The 17,940-nt window shown below is 36.6% G+C and overlaps 1 protein-coding gene across 3 annotated transcripts in view; it reads left to right on the top strand.

Annotated features, from left to right (window-relative positions):
- The window catches only part of DIAPH2 (diaphanous related formin 2), an 817,355-nt gene that overhangs the window by 514,688 nt on the left and 284,727 nt on the right, over nucleotides 1–17,940 (top strand). For all 3 annotated transcript variants that reach the window (XM_078147949.1, XM_078147948.1, XM_078147947.1), the window contains one exon: nucleotides 11,851–11,976. In XM_078147949.1, the coding sequence (XP_078004075.1) occupies nucleotides 11,851–11,976 (126 nt within the window). The remainder of the gene's footprint in view (nucleotides 1–11,850; nucleotides 11,977–17,940) is intronic.

The raw sequence follows: 17,940 nt of genomic DNA, 5'->3' as shown, positions 1-17,940 counted from the left end.
TTGTTTTTTTAAGCACATTGGGCATAGCTCCAAATTATTCTTTAGAACCGACAGACCAGTTCACAGTTCCAACAACAGTGCATTATTGTACCTATTTTCCTGCTGGTCCCTCAAGCATTTGTCACTTTCCTTATGTCACCTCAGCCAATCTTAGCGTGAGGTGATACCTCAGAGTTGTCTCATTTCTCTAATTATTAGTAATGTATAGGACTTTTTATTTTACTGTTGTTAGCTTTGATTTCTTCTGCTGAAAACTACCTGCTCATATCATTTTACCATTTATCAATTGGGGAATGGATACTATTTTTTATACATTTGGCACAGTTCTCTATGTATTTGAGATATGAGACATTTATTAGAGAATTTTGCTGTAAAATTTCTTCATACTTTCCTGCTTTTCTTCCAGTTTCACTGCAAAGGTTTTGTTTGTGCAAAATGTTTTTACTTTTATGTTAAAAAAATTATTTGTTTTACCTCCCGTGAACCTCTTTATTTCTTATTTGGTCATGAACCCCCATTCAGAAATCTGAAAAGTAATTTTCCCCATGATCCCCTAATTTGCTTTTGACATTTTTGTCTTTATGTCTAAATCATGTGCCCATTTTGATCTTATTGTGGTATGCAGTGTGAGATGCTGGTCTCTATCTAGTTTCTGCTAGACTGCTTTGCAGTATACCAGAAGGTTTTGTCAAGTTGTTGAGTTTTTGCCTCCATAACTGGGATTTGGAGGTTTCTCAAACTCTAGGCTACTGTATTCATTTGCTTCTGTATATTGTATACCTAATCTATTCCATTGGTCAGCCGTTCTATTTCTTATCAAGCACCAAATTGTTTTAATGTTTACTGCTTTGTAATATAGCTCGACATCTAGTACTGTGAGGCCTCCTTCTGTCATATTTTTTTTCATTGATTCACTTGATGGTCTTGACCTTTTCTTCCTCCAGAAGAATTTTCTTATTATTTTTTCTAGCTCAATAAAATAATTATTTGGTAGTTTGATGGGTATGGCAGTGAATAAGTAAGTTAATTTAGGCAGTATTGTCATTTTTATTATATTGGCCTAGCCTACCCACGAGTAATTAACATTTCTCCAGTTATTTAGATTTGTCTGTATTTGTGTGAAGAGTATTTTTTAATTGTAATTGTGTTCATATAGTTCCTGTATATATCTTGGCAAACAGACTTCCAAGTATTTTATACTATCTATAGTTATTTTAAGTGGAATTTCTCCTTCTTTCTCTTCCTGCTGGGTTTTGTTGGTAATATATAGAAATGCTGATGATTTCTATGGGTTTATTTTATATCTTAAAAGATATAAAGTTAAAACTTTGCTGAATTTGTTAGTTGTTTTGACTAATATTGAGCAATAATGAGAATAATAGACATCCTTGCCTCCCCCTGATCTTATTAGAAAGGTTTCTAGTATATGTCTATTACAAATAATACTTGCTCTTGGTTTCAGATAGATACTGCTTGTCATTTTATGAAAAGGTCCATTTATTCCTATGCTTTCTAGCATTTATAGCAGGAATCAGTATGGTAGTTTGTCAGAAGTTTTTTTTTTCCCCTATATCTGTTGTTATAATCATATTATTTTTGTTGTTTTTGTCATTGATATGGTCAATTATGCTTATGGCTTTCCTGTTATTTAACCAACTCTGCATTCCTGGTATAAATCCAACCTGGTTATAGAATATTATCTTTGTGATATACTGCTGTAATCTCCTTGCTAAGATTTTATTTTTAAAAATTTGCTTGAATATTCACTGGAGAAATTGATCTATAGTTTTTTTTCTTTCTTTTTGCTCCTTTGGTTTAGGTATCAAAACCATACTTGTGTCACAAAAGACTTTGGTAGGATTCCTTCTTTACTTCTTTTTTCAAATAGTTTATATAGTATTGGAATTAATTGTTCTTTAAATAGTTAATAGAATTTGCTTGTAAATCCAGCTGGTCCTAGGTATTTTTTTAGGGAACTCATTTATGGCTTATTAAATTTCTTTTTCCAAGACAGCATTATTTTAAGTATTATATTTCCTCTTCTGTTAATTGGGGCAATTTATATTTTTGTAAATATTCATCCATTTCACTTAGATTGTTAGTTTTATTGGCATATAACTGGGCAAAATAATTCTTAATAATTGCTTTAATTTCATCTTCATCATTTCTGCATTTACCCTTTTCATTTTTGATTCTGTTAATTTGTTTTTCTTCTTTCCCTTTTAAAATCAAATTAACCAATGGTTTATCTATTTTATTATTTTTTTCCCCTAAAACCAGCTTCTAGTTCTATTTATTAGTTCAATGTGTTTTATTTTTTACTTTCAATTTTGTGACTATCTCCTTTGATTTCAGGATTTCTGTTTTGATATTTAATTGGGGACTTTTAATTTGTTCTTTTTGTAGTTTTTTTTTTAAATGCATGCTCAATTTATTGATCTGCTCATTCTCTCTTTTATTGATGCAAGCTTTTAGAGATATAAATTTTCCCCTAAGTACTGCTTTGGCTGCATCACACAAATTTTGGCATGTTGTCTCATTGTCATTCTCTTTAATGAAATTAATTGTTTCTGTGATTTATTCTTTTACCCATTCATTCTTTAAAATTAAATTATTTGTTTTCCCACTAATTTTTTTATCTATGCTTCTCAGGCCCCTTATTAAATGTAATTTTTATTGCATTATCGTGGAAAAAAGTGTGTATTTAGTATTTCTGCTTTTCTGTATTTGTGAGGTTTTTAATGCCTTAATATATAGTCAGTTTTTTTGTGAAGGTACTATGTATAGCTGAGAAAAAATGGTATGTTTCTTTCTATTTCTATCCACTATTCTCCATAGGTCTGTCTTATCTAACTTTTATGATTCTAGTCATCTCCTTAACTTCTTTCTTATTTATTTGATGGTTAGATTTATCGAGAGCTGAGAAAGATAGATTAAGGTTCCCTACTATTATAGGGCTACTGTCTATCCTCTCCTGTAACTTCATTTAACTTTTCCTTCAAGAATTTGGGTGCTATGCCATTTGGTACGTGTATATTTAGTATTGATATTAATTCATTGTCTGTGACACCTTTTGGCAAAATGAAGTTTCCTGATTATCTCTTTGACTTAGGTCTGTTTTTGCTTTCTTGTTGTTATTGTTCAGTTGTGTCTGACTCGCTGTGACCCCTTATACCATACTATCCATGGGGTTTTCTTGGCAAAGATACTGGAGTGGTTTTCCATTTCCTTCTCCAGTGGATTAAAGCAAATGGAAGTTAAGTGACTTGCCCAGGTCATACAGTAGGTGTGTGAGGCTGAATTTGAACTCAGGTCTTCCTGACTCCAGGCCCAATACTCTATCCAGTGAGCCATCCGGCTACCTCTGCTTTTACTTTTACTTTGTCTGAGTTCACAATTACTACCCTTGCCTTTTGTACTTCAGCTGAAACATAGTAGATTCTACTCTAGTCCCTTATTTTAACTCTTTGTTGTCTTTCTGTTTCAACTGTGTCTCTTGTAAACAATGTATTTTGTTGGATTCTGGTTTCTAATCTATGCTGTCCTCTTCTGTTTTATGGGTAAGTTCATCCAATTCACATTTGCAGTTATGATTACAAACTGTACATTTCCCTTCATCCTATTCTATTTATAGTTTTTTTTTTTACCCTTTTGCCTTCCTCAAATGGTTCTTTTCCTTCTGACTAATGGCTCCCTTGGTCTACCCTCCGTCTTACTAGCCTCATCCTTTCTCTTAATCTTTCCCTCATCTACTTCCCTGTTGGATAAGGTGAATTTCTATACCCAACTGAGTGTGTGTGTGTGTGTGTGTGTGTGTGTGTGTATGTGTATGTATGTGTATTCTTCCCTCTTTAAATCATTTCAAATGAGAGTGAGATTTCAGATGTTACCTGCTCCCCTCCCTTTTCCTCACCACTGTAAAACTTCTTCTTTGGATGCCTCTTTCACGTGGGATAATTTCTTCCACTCTTCCTCTCCCTTCACTGTTCTCCCAGTGCATCTCTCTTTCTCATTTTTCTGTTTTTCTTCTGAAATCCTTCCAACATAATAGACTCACACCCATGCTCTCTAAGCAGCTCCTTCTAACTGCACTAATGAAGATAAAGTTCTTAGGGGTTAAAGGTATCATCTTCTCATATGTGAATGTAAACAGTTTAATCTTAAGTCCTTTATGATTTAAAAGTCACATATACCTTTTTATGTTTCTCTCAAGTATTGTGTTTGATTGTCAGATTTTCTATTCAACTCTGGTCTTTTCATCAGAAGCGCTTTAAAGTCCTCTCATTAAATATCCTATTTCCCCCCTGTAGTGTAATACTCAGTTTTGCTGGGTAGGTTACTCTTGGTTGTAATCCTAACTCCTTTCCTTTCTGGAATATCATCCTTCTGAAATATCCTATTCCAAGCCCTTTGCTCCTTTATTGTGATAGTTACCCAATCTTCTGTGATCCTGGCTGTGGTTCCACAGTATTTGAATTATTTCTTTCTGGCTGCTTATTGTATTTTCTCCTTGACCCAGTAGCTCTGCAATTTGCTATAATGTTCTTGAAAGTTTTCATTTTGGGGTCTTTTTCAGGAAGTGATCAGTAGATTTCTTTCAGTTTCTATTTTGCCCTCTAAGATATCTGGGCAGTTTTGCTTTATAGTTTCTTGAAATATGATGTTGAGACTTTTTTTCGTCATTATGGCTTTTAGGTAGTCCAGTCAATCTTAAATTGTTTCTCCTCAATCTATTTTCCAGATCAGTTGTGCTAATTCTGTATTTATCTTAGATGTCAGGTTTTTATAAGACATATTTCATGCAAAGATTTTTTTCCCCAGTCAACAGCTTGTCTTCTTATCCTAGCTGTGTTGATTTTGGTTGTGCAATAACTTAGCAATATACTTTGGTCAAAGTTATTCTTTTATATTTTGTGATCACCATTAGCTATATTTTGATTAAGAATTTTCCCCCTACTCACAGGTATGAAAGATTCCTAATCTCATTGATTTTAGATGGTTTTTATTTTTTTAATTGTAAGGTTTTGTATATTCAGGTCACATTCCTTCTGTGAAGCATATTGTTTTTGTGTGATGTAGACCTAATTTCTGCGCAACAGCTCTCCGATTTTCCCATTCAGTTCTTATTAAATAGGGAGTTCTCCACAAGTAATTAGTTTTCAAGTTTATCAAACTCATGCTTATTGAGTTCTATTATCTCTGATAACTTCTTTATCTGTTCTGTTCCACTGATTGATTTTGCTGTTTTCTTTTTAAACTCCATTCCCTTTAAAAATAAATTTACTTGATTTTTAAAATGTATGTTCAGATGTTTTAAAACTTAACTCTCCAACCCTTACATAACCTCAAAGAATTAAAGATGAATGGAAATTCTTTAATTTTTTATTACTATTTAGATAATATTTACTTTTTATTTTCCTTCTAAGTCCAAGGAAGCCCACAATGATGAGCTTTGGTTTAACTTTAGCATAAACACATTTATGTATTATGTTTCTTCATGTCTATGTACTACATTCATATAAAATGAAACTATTGACTTATGTGCTTCATGAAGAATTCAATTGTGTCTATTGTTCAGGCCACTCATAATGTCCGTTTTCTTTTCTCTGATCTTTGGATGAGTTCTATTAATGTTGTGTTCCATTTATGGACATGCTTCGAATAAGTGTATTTTGTTCAAGAAAATGACAGTGTATACATGACATGCTGCTGTCCAGGACTTTCTCCAGTCCATTTTTGCTCGTCATATCTGAGTGCTCAAATGAAAGAAGTATTATTACTTTGTGGTCACAATTTATTAGAGAATAATGCTAATTTAATTAATCCAAAAGTATGTGCTGTTAATTTTTCTGAAGGCTTTCTATATCTTTTTTTTTATCCAGCCTGTGGAGGCCTCTTTGTTTTCCAGTTATCTCTCAAACTATTTGCATTAGTGCTGCCATTAATAACAAGGTGAAGAGGAATTGGGGAAATTCTATAACTTTGTCATAATTGATTGGAAAACCACTAACATACTTGCTAGAAGCTGAGAAAATGTGTACTTTTTCACTGCTAAAGCAAGTAGATAAATAAAATCTTGGGGAAAAGTTTCTGCAATACATAACTCAAGTGATTCTAATGACTTAAAAAACTTATTTACAGAGTACAAACAAGAAACCTATGTTGAAGAACTCAATAGCTATAATTTAATTTTTTAAGATTATAATTCAGATTCAATAATTTGCCAGCAGATATAAAAGGTAAAAAAGGTGGGGAGATAAGGTGCCACCAGACTGACTAATCAGTCAGTTGAAATGACTCAGACTGAAAATGTTTGCATGGCCATTAAAGCTCGATAACATATATTAGTATATTAATATGGCAGCCACAGAATTAAACTCTCAAGCCCAAGACCTTGCAGGGGCAAATGCTGGTAACCTTTCAGTGATACTAACATCTTATATGATTTCCATTTTCCCACTGAACCACTCTTTTGTTTACTTTTTGTGGGCTAAAGAACATATTATTATTAGGAAAATATGAGAGCAAAATCAGATAGGTAATGTTGAAATTGATAGATGCCCACTTTTATAAGATACTATACTTTGAGGAGATAAATTCTTTTCTAATACTTGGATTTGTTATCTTAAAAAAAAAAAGCAGAAGAATCCATGCTAAAATATTGACATGAGACCTGTAATAAATTTTAATAATTTAAACAAAATCTTTTCAAATGATACCATTAGTCTATAAATAAACACATGGCAGTTGGGACTCTAAAAGTGTGATGCTTATCCAGTGAGTGAATGAACAGACTATTGGAAGGACTAAATGATATCAGGTTTGATATAGTCTTACCCATAAGCCAATGATTTAAGTTGGAGGATCTTCCCAGAATGTTTCGATCTTATAATACTCTGAAACTGGTGTTACTGGATAAGCTGCAATTTATTTTTATGGAGCTCTTTTGAAACTACATAGAAGTATTTGCACTTGATGACCCTGGAGGTCTTTTTCAGCTATAAGCCTATTGCAATGTTAGATGACCAAATGTCCCATGAAATAATGCTTCTTATTAACTGGGGGTGTATAATAAAACCAACTCCTTTCTTTACCTCTCCAAGGAGTACCTATGAGCTATCCTTCTGTTTAGTTGCAACTTCCTTCTTCTGGTTTATAGTGAGAATATAAAGAATGATTTAATTATACTTCTTGTTGGGCATTACACAGGGCTTTAGCGTTTAGAGTATTAACAATTAAATCATAGATGAGCTAAACACTGTGTAATTCTTAGCACTGTGTGCCATCTTTTCTGCCAGCTCATCACTGTCACTGCAGAAGTGGAGGGGCGTGGGGCACATAGGACTAAAGGCCATTTTGTATTTGTCTTTATTTCATTGATTTTATGACCAAAGAATTCATCATCCAGTAGCCCAGCCTCAGCAGCCTTGGCTGGTCCTTGGAAAGCAGATGCAGTCTACTATCAGGACCTTAGTCAAAGCCTTTTCCAGCAATGTAGAACGTGTCAGAGCTTCCATGCTGCAGAGAATTGATGAAGTGTAGGACTTTGGAGAGGGAATTTTCCATAAAATGGGAGAAAAATGGCAGGGTAGCAAAGAGAGGCTTTTGAACCTTAACAGTTTTTATGCATTTTCCTACTTTTCCATCAGCCTAGGCTTAAAAACTTACTAAAAGATTTCCCTGTTCTAGCTCTTTATGGTTTGCTAAGCACCATCCTCAGACCAAACCTTTGTTTTAAGGAGTGCCAATGATCTGGTCTCCTTTTTACATATGAGGATACTGAAACTTTGGTTAAGAGACTTGCCCCAAATCACCCAGATAATAAGTGTCAGAAGTGGATTTGACCTAGGCCTCTTCACTCCAAGTCGCCGTGCTGTGTATCATAATGAAAAGCTCCTCTGCTGCTTTGCCTTTCTCCCTTGTAAAATTGCCATAAAAGGTAGCTTTCAGAACTCGGCATGGTATAGTGAATTCAGGGCTAAACTGGGAGTCAGGGAAGTTTTCGTTTGAATCTCCCCTCTGATATTCAGTCGTGTTGTGAGCTGTAGTGTAGTGCCTAGTAACCTGGTTCCCTGTCCGTAAAATAGGGCCAGTCTCCTTAGTAGTGATCTCACAGGCTGTCATATGGTTGTTTCAGATGAATTGATGTATTTCAAACATTTTTCAGCCTTGAAAGTACTATATAAATGCTAGCTCTTACCTTTCACTTCAATCTCCTCTTCTGCAAAATGGGATAATGATAGGCTAACTGTTTCAGTCTGTCAGTCAGCAAGCATATCTTCAGTGCCCTTAGGTGCCAGTCACTGTGCTAAAGAATAGAGATGCCCTTAAAAAGTGGGTATGGTGTTGAGGAAACCATCAGGTACATAGATAAGTATGTGCCAAATAAATCCAGGCAGGCTGATTGTGTGGGAAAGGTGCCAACAGCTGAGGGAATAATCAAAGGCTTTGTGTAGACGGAGGGGCTGGCATCGACTCTTCCAAAGGTGCAAGTCTATTCCAAGTGCATGGAAATGTACGGCTGGGCAGTGGAGGGCTGTGTATGAGGAGCAGTAAGAAGCCCACTTTGGCCGTACTGTAGAGTATGGGCAGGGAATTTCTGGGTATTGAGGGTTCAAAGTTAGGGTTGAACCAGGTTGTGAAGGGCTTGAAATGACCACCACAGAGTTCAGTCATGATGACTGTAGCTAGCATTTATATAGCTTTTTAAAATTTACAAAGTACTTTACATGTGTTAATTCATACACTCTTTACAACCCTATGAAATTGGTGCTATTATTATCCTAGTTTACAGATGAGGAAAATGAGTCTGAGAGAAGTGACGTGACTTGCTTTGGGTCACACAGTTAGTGTGAGGCAGAATTTGAACTCAGCTTTTCCTGAAGCCCTGTCTAGAATGCCATGCACTAAGCCATTGATCCTAGAGGCAGGAGAAAGCCATTGGAGTTGATTGATTTAGAAAGCTTCAAAGTCCAATGCTTAAGGAAATCCCTTTGGGATCTGTGGGGACTATGGATTGGAGTGAGGAGAGACTGGAGGCAAGGAGATCATTTTGGTGGCTATTAGAGTAATCTAGACAAGACATGATATGGGACTCGACTAAGGAGGGTGGCGGGCAGGGGAAGGGCAATGTGGGAGTGAAGAGAAGGACATGGTTGAGAGAGATGTTATAGAGCTTGAAATGACAAGATTTGGCAACTACTTGGCTATTGGGTGAGAGTGAGTGAGGAATAGTAGGGGCATGCCACCAAAACTGTGGCACTGGATCACTAGGGGGATGGCAGAGCCCTCTCCTCTAATATGGAAATTTGGGTTTAGGGGGAAAGAATGAGTTCTGTTTGGTACATGTTGAATTTGAGATGTGGGATATCCAGTTTCAAATACTGGACTGAAGTTTAGAAGACAGACTAGGCTGGATTTATGGATCTGGGAGTTCTCTACATCGAGGTAATTGAATGCATAGGAGCTGAGGAGGAAGCTTAGCACAATGTCTGCCTAGTACATAGTAGGGGCTATACGTTCTCTTCCCTGTCCCTTTCCTTCCCCCACCCCCACCAGTTGGGAGATTATTGAGACCAGAGGACTGAGCCCCAGCTTCAGCCATGGTGTGGGGAGGTGGGATTATAGTGATGATGCCAACAAAGGAGGCTGAGAAGGGGCCTTCTGACTGGAGAAGAATCACAGTGTCAATCAACATTTATTAAAGTTTTATTAAATCTCCTACACTGTTCTAAGACTGGGAATACAAAGAAAGACAAAATACAGTGCACATTCTCTGGGAGCTCACAGTCTACTGGGGAAAACAACTTTCAAACAATCATGAACAAGCCAAATATATAAAGGAGAAATCAAGGATAGTCTCAGAGGGCAGGCTCAGATTAAGGAGGACTCAGAATTGGGAGCTATTAGCTTATGTGCACAAAAATTCACTTCTGTGAATGCATCTCTCTCTCTTTCTCTCTCTCTCTCTCTCTCTCTCTCTCTCTCTCTCTCTCTCTCTCTCTCTCTGTATATATATATATGTATATGTGTGTGTGTATATTCACATACACATACATACACACATGCATATATACATATGTATGTATGTATGAAAAATGTAATTTCTCCTCTAACTTTAGGAAGGTTGAAAGTCACTTGGCTGATTTTTTTCAAACCTCCCTTTGTTGCTGTTGAAGATATGTGTATTTCTGAGTGCATCTCACTACTAAGCAGACAGTGGGTGAAGTCCTCAGTCCTTTCATAGCATCCCATGTCCTTATCCAGCCCAGGGCCTAAGCCAGTTTCAGGCACACTTTGTATACTGTAGAATTGCCTGATGTGGGGATGTCTTCCCTGTGACCCAAGTGACATAAGTAACCATTCAATTTCTTCAGTGTGCAGTCAAGCAGCTGAGAAGAATGGACCCCTTGAATAATTAGCTCAATGTACAGAACACCTGACTGAAAGAAATTGATTTAATTTTGAAGTCAGAGAGTTTGTTTTCCTCCCTACCAAACATCTTTTAAATAAAGCCAGCAATGATTGCTGAGCCATTAGGAATGCTTTGACAAGACAAAACTCCCTCAGACTTCTCCAATACAGAATCATTTCCAAGCTTGTCAGATCTGTGCAAATGAAACTAAATCAGATGCTGCTATTGGAACTGACAGATTAATACAAAAAATAATTTGTCTCTGGTGTTGGTGTTTGATTTTCAGTGTCTTGAACTTCCATGTCTATTTCACATGATTTCTCCCCTGAGTTATGAAGGTGTTCATGTCAGAGTAAAGAATTCATATCCAAAGAGTTGGTTGCAATAGTGGGATGTGTGTGTTGGAGGAGGTGGGGAGGGGTTGGTGGCTGACAGCCTCTCGAATTTTCCATTCCAATGCTTGTATGTGTTTCAGAATAAGCCAAACATTTCTCCTTAACTAAAAGAAAGCATTATAATGTTACTTTGCTTTGCTTTCTTTTTCTTAGCATGGCAGTTTCTCTGGGTCCTGATTTAGAGGCCAAATTGCCCACCTTTTATGCCACTCACCCTGTCCAGTTAGTGGAAACCCCCAAATGCTGAAATTGACATATAACTGATAGTCATGTGGTAAGAACAGGCGATTTGGAGAGAGGACTGATTAAGGGGAAACCTTCCCAGGAAAGCTGGACATGGGGTATTTTGCTGCAGTTTGAATGCAGTTCTTGAAATGTTTCATTTTCAAAGAAGAGAAGAAAAGTGCTAAATCACATTAGCAATAATTAAAAGGAATTAATTATTGTGTTTGAGGTTATACCAAAGCAGTGTGTGTATCTGTGTCTGTCTGTCTATCTTACTGTCAGTTACTGCAAGTTCTCTCTGCATCAAGGCAGCCCATTTATTCAATATTTGCAGGTATTGAAGATACTAAAAAAAGATAGAAACTTTGAAAGCTTTTGGTTTTCAATAAAAGAAAAATATTTGATATTTGATATGATTGAACATTAAATCATTTATATAGCCAAGTACATGCATTAATAAGATCTGTTTGAACTGTAGTTTCTCTTTAATCTTCAAATTAGATTTTAAAGAATGAAATATTAGAATTCCCATCAATAAATTTAAATAGAAATGAATTCATTTGGACTAATGGCTGAATAAAAAGGTAACATTCTCCCATTAAACGTGTTGATTAGGTGTAGTATAGTATACATTTTTACTTATTTCATGAAGAGTAGAATTGTTATGAGGAGTAATGCAGAAAAATGACTATTTAATGGGATTCTTGTCTACCTTTTTTTAAAAAGGCCAGTTGGTTTTCTTTGGGTTGTCCTGGTTGTCATCATAGTTGAACAGCTGATGGGAATGTGCTTGTAACTCTGCGTCTTCTTCTGCAGTTTCAGCTCAGACTCTGAAGAGCAACCTTGATGCCATGGAACAACAGATTGCTCGCCTGGAAAGTGATATTACCAAATTCCCTAAGACAGAAGACAAACAGGACAAGTTTGTGGAAAAGATGACCATATCCTTTCTTTATCTTGGTGGGAGGAGGAATGGGGTCAGTTCTAGACTTTATGGGCTTATTCAAGTGTCTTCATACTTTTGTTTTCACCCTGGCTTTTAGTAGCAGCAGAAATGGCCTTTTTAGCATTTGTTTTTATTGAAGGGTTTGAATCATTCGTAGGGTGGCAGTGCTGCCAGTTTGCCTCATCTCAAGCACTTTTCTGTGGTCCTCAGTCTATTTTTTTAGGTAGAAAGTTCTTCTACTGAAGTTGTATACTGAAAGAAGAGAGTAATAACGACATTGTTAGAAACCCAAAAGGTATGTATTGAGAGGTTTCAATCAACAAGTATTGATTAAGCAAGTGCCGGGCCCTTGGGATACAAGTGTAAAGACTGAAACAATCTCTATACCCATTGAGCTTCTGTTCAAGTGGAAGAGACAGCAAATGACTTTAAAAATATCTACAGTGTGAAAAGAAAGCAGTACATACAGATACATACAGCCTTGTTAAATTTAAAGCAATTTGAAAGGCAAGCAAAAGCAGCTGGAGGAAATCAGGAAAGTTTTCCTGCAGAAGATGGTGGCTGAGCTGTTTCATAAAAGAAGGGCCAAGGAGGGAGTGCATTCCAGGCACTGGGAATGCAAAAGCAGAGAGATGTGAGATAGAGTGTTCTGTGTGAGGAAAAGAGAAAAGGTCAGGATCCCAAGTGTAGGAGGGGGGAGTAATGTCCAAAAAGCTTGGAAAGGTTGGTTAAGGGCCAGGTGGTGGAGGGCCTTAGAACCTAAATTTTGTCCTAGAGGCAGTAAGAAGCCACTGGAGCTGATTGAGTAGGGGAGTCACATGAGCAGGTCTATGCTTAAGGAAAATTACTTTGGTTGTGTCGTGTAGAGAAACCCCAGTGGGGAGAGACGAGGCCAGAAGACCAATTAGGAGACTGTTGCAATAATCTAGGTGAGAAATGATGAAAGAGTGAACTAAAGTTGTAGCCATGTAAGTGGATAGAAGGGGTCAGATGCAAGAGATGTTGAAAAGTAGAAGCAGCAAGATTTAGCAAATGATTTATGTGTATGGGATATCCCAAAAGAGCCATGGATTTCTGTGTGTCTCTGTATATAGTGAAGTTCTATAAGATTGGTCATCAGACTGAAAATTTATATATACATATGTATCTGTATGTGTGTGTGTGTGTGTGTGTGTATGTATGTATGTGCTTGCTTACATATTAATAGTATTGCATGGTCATTTGGAGATCAGTATACATATATAGAAAACAGAAGCAGAGCTTGAGAAATTGCATTTGTTCAGCAAGAGGTTCTTTATGTTATAAAGTCTGGCTTCTGTAGAAAAGCCGAAGTCTTAGAACTGCTTCCTTCTCACTCTCACCCTTTCTTCCCAGCCTTTCTTCTGGCCTGGTTTGCAAAAATGGTAAAACCATATCCAGCTCCTTTGGGTATGAATAAATATACTTTATTGTAGATTGATTTCACCATTTTCTGTTTCAAGAAGGAATAAATACTCTGTATTCTTTATCTGATAATAAGTAAATTATTTTAAGAAGTTCATGGCAGTCACCTTCTTTCAAGTTTAAAGCTGTTGCTCCTTTCTCTGTGTCAATCCCCCCCCCTTTTTTTTCAACCTAAGATCAGTGATACTGAGCTGCAATTACTACAGAGTGACAGACTAATGATGACTGGAGAATGTAGGGAAGTTACTTCTGTTTTTGTTTCTCATTTAGTGACTTAAGTTGGTGAGTTACTATTTATATGCCCAGTATGTTTTAAGGAATGCTAAGTATTAGGTAATTTTGGTGGCTTTTTCAGGAAAGTGAAAGGCAAATAGTACATGGGATGTTTTATATATTATGGGAATTGCCAATTTTGAGTACCCCTTTGTCATAGGATGCCCACCCATTATGAAGTTCATATTTGTTTGATGGCTGATTCAATCCTCTTTCATTGATGTCATTGTTCGATGGTAGCCAACAGTTCCTACTTTGTCCTCTTTTTGATTCTGTTGCTTTCTTCGTGTCTTTGAATTCTGATCCCCTCATTCTGTTAACATTTTTATACAGTTGGCCTGTAGCCACACAACAGCTTGCAATACTGAGAAGCTCTTGTTGCTCGTTTAGTAAAAGAAAAGTAATTTCAAACCCATATGAACTTGGCCTGGGCTGCTTATTTTATTTCTTACTTTATATGCAGATAATTAAGGCATTTAAAAATGAAAATCCAGTGCCTTCTCTATCTGCAAGTTACAGATGAATGGTTAGTCTTCATTTGAGTGGCGCTAAAGTGTGACTGTTTGTCCACAAGGGGATTGGAAACTGTATTAAAATGTATGGGACTGTTACTTTGCGTGGCATAATCAAAAAAGACAAAACATGCAGCAATTTATTACACAGAAATAGTTGGTGTATTGAGGTGAGTGAATTGTTTGCTAAAATAGAAATTATTGAATCAGGCTGGTACAACTGTGCCCACCCTCCAAAAATGTATTCTTACCTTGAAAAACCCTTGGGCAGCTAGTATGAGAAGAAATAAGCACCCAAGTAAGCCAGCCTCTTGTCTGTCTGTCTACATTGAATGGTTCGGACACCTACTCAGTAGTGATTTATTAGGTGCAGAATTTGACAGGTTTATACTGCTTGAACCTGTCTTAAAATTAAGGCTGTGATTCTGTCACTTGTTGCAGTTTTCTCTGAATCATAGGTTGAGAAATGGAAGGGTCTTGAGAGACCATCTATTTCAATCCCCTCATTTAGAGAAAAGGAAATTAAGGCCCAGAGAGATGAAATGATCTTAGACAGTGAGTGGTCAAGCCAAATTTGAACCCAGGGCACCGCACTCCAAATGCAGTATACTTTCTGCTGGCTTCCTAAGCCATCTGCCCCAATGGGTCATTTTATCTTGAGTCTTTGACTAGTGAAATTAGGTAAGTCCAGGTACCATTATGCCTCAAGGAGGTTTACTTACTGTAAGAATATAAACTACTGGAGACCTACTCATGTTTGTAATTAGTTAGGTGCCATATATGGGTACCATAGCCTATCACGATACACTGTCGTCTGGAAAACAAATGTCTTATCTGCTCAAGGGCAGAAGGACTCTCCATGCAACACATCTCTGAGCCTCAGAACTATGTCATTTTCTTTTCCCCACCACTTAATAGCATTTTTAATTACATGTAAAATAGTTTTCAGCATTCACTTTTATAAGATTTTGAGTTCCAAAATTTTTCCCTCCCTTCCCTCCTCCCCGAGACAGCAAGCAATCTCATATAGGTTGTTCATGTACAATCATATTAATCATATTTCCACATTAGTTATGTTGTGAAAAAAAGAATCAGAACAAAGGGAAAAACCATGAGAAAGAGAAAACAGAAAAGGAGAGAAAATAGTATTCAGACCCTATAGTTCTTTCTCTGTACGTGGATAGCATTTTTCATCATGAGTCTTTTGGAATTGTCTTAGATCCTTGTATTGCTGAGAAGGGATAGGTTTATCAATATTAGTCATCACACAACGTGGCTGTTATTGTGTACAAGGTTCTCCTGGTTCTGCTCACTTCAGCCAGCATCAGTGCATACAAGTCTTTCCAGGTTTTTCTGAAGTCAGCCTGTTCATCATTTCTTATAGCACAATAGTATTCCATTACATTCATATACCACAACTTGTTCAGCTATTCCCCAATTGATAGGCATCCCCTCAGTTTCCAATTCTTTGCCACCACAGAAAGAGCTGCTGTAAATATTTTTGTACATATGGGTCTTCTTCCCATTTGTTTGATCTCTTTGGGTTATAGCCTAGTAGTGGCATTGCCGGGTCAAAGGGTATGCACAGTTTTACAGCCCTTTGTGCATAAGAACTGTGTCATTTTCAAACAGGAAAGAGTCTTAGAGAATTTTACAGCCTCCTCATATAGCTGAGAACACATCCCTAAGACGGTCTCCTAAGTTAATGTCAAGTTGTGCTCATCTCTGCAAATCTATGCTTTTTTACAGCATAGATATGACATACCTATTGGGTAAAATAAGTCAGAATTCAGTATTGTCACAGTAAACCTTTCAGTGTTCAAAATGATTACTTTGGTCCTAGTGGCACTGCTTTAGAATACGGGTGTAAAAGGATGATTTCAGTAATGCACAGAATTTTCAGTTATAATTCAATTATGCATAAAACATAGGTTGCTAGGTCTTCTTTACTCCCTGAGACTAGCAGAAATTGTGTGCATGTATGTGTTCTGTGTATATACATACAGTCTGTGTGTTTGTGTGTATGTTTGGGCCTTGATGCAAATATAAGAGGTTTCTGATTGTATCCAATTTAGAAAATGTGAAAAATAGGATCTATTTGAGTTAGGTGGAAAGGGGAGCATTTGTGATAAGAACAGCTTGCTAATTGTTTGGGCCATTTTCTCACTGACTTGAATTCAGTTAGTATTCCTATCTTCAGTCCTTGTAATTTTTGGCTTCTTAATTAGAAGTGCCTAATTGAGTAGTGTGACTGTGAATATGACTTCCTCCTTTAATCTCATCCAGTCCCTTTGTGCCTCTTGCTTCTCCTGATATGATGGAGGACCATTTTCCTAAGCAGCATTCCTGGAATAGGCTTTTCATATGCCTTGACGTGCATTCTTTACATCATAAACTGCCTCACAACTCCATTAACCTTATTGCTTCAATTTTGTTAGCAAACATTTTACCATGTCTACTCTGGTTTTTTGTCTGTTGTCAGAAATCAGCTTAGCTTTTTGATTGACTGAGGACTAACTCATTTCCCTGAAATAGAGAATAGGGAGTGGCTGAGCATAGCAGTCCTGTTAACACATTGACAGGAAATAGTGACAGAATGTTAATGACATTAACACCCTGTCAAGCAAGGATCAACACCTGAAGTTCCCTTGTCCGTGGGGGGAAAAGGAGTAAGGAAGAAGTAATTATCAATTATATTTATGAGAGGAATCTTTTCTAAGCAATTCAAAAAAGATTGAGGGCTTCTGCTGCAGTTCAATTGTATATTTCTAATCTGCCACTCCTTTCTATTAAGATAATCATTTTTGAAACAGGGGAACAGAGAAACACAGAAGACTTACCTAATCCCAAGGGATACAAACTCATTTTTTTCCAAGCCTTTTCCAGTAAAGAATAATCAGAGTTAAAATGAAGAAGTGTACCTAAATGTCAGTTGTTAGATCAATAAAATTAACAACAAAAATAAATCCGCTCACTCCCTTTCTTTTGGAGGAAAGAAATATTCCCAACTCTGGCCTAGCTACTCCTTTAAGAACAAATAGAAGGCAGAGTTTAAGGGGAAATTTTTGATGCTTTTACTTCCCCTCTCCAAGTGTCACTGCCTTTCTGTTATGCCAGGCTTAGAAAACAGGGGAAGAGTAGGAGACTCAGCAGGGCATGGTGAGGTTGTTTGATAAAAGGTGTGAGAGTTCTCAGGAAGGAACCTGGAGGACATGGGAATGATTAAGGTTATAGATAGCTTACTTACCATCAAGAGCTGAGGGTATTGAAAGGCATACTTTCAGAGAAAACTGGTTTAGTAAATTACTGCTATTTTTCTTTTAAAGAGTAAATTTTAGCATTGTTTGAGAAATGTGTTCATGGCATTAGCTTTGGGTAGGATTGGCTTGTGTGTTGAAGACATGGCTGAAATAATTTTACAATAAAGAGCAAAATGCTTCCTCAACTGAGTATTTATTGAGTGGGCATTTTCTCTCTTGACCCTCAGTTATTTTCTTTATCAGAACAGAAAAGGAAACCTTTGAAGGTGATCTAATCCAGTCCACCATTTTCCTTTTGGCACAGAGTTACATTGTTTATTTTTGTCTCTAGTAGATATTTTAGAAGATATTTTTCTTGTGTTTGTATACCTGTGGGTATATATATACTCACCTCAATTAAACCACATAAGGTAATCAAGAGACCTCTTTCTCAGTTTATTTCTTGCATTTTCAATGCATGTAGAATTCTTTT

This window comes from Phascolarctos cinereus, unplaced genomic scaffold, assembly GCF_003287225.1.
Source record: "Phascolarctos cinereus isolate Bilbo 61053 unplaced genomic scaffold, phaCin_HiC Scaffold_8;HRSCAF=390, whole genome shotgun sequence".
Lineage (NCBI taxonomy): Eukaryota > Metazoa > Chordata > Mammalia > Diprotodontia > Phascolarctidae > Phascolarctos > Phascolarctos cinereus.
This window is presented reverse-complemented; position numbering and strand designations above follow the sequence as displayed.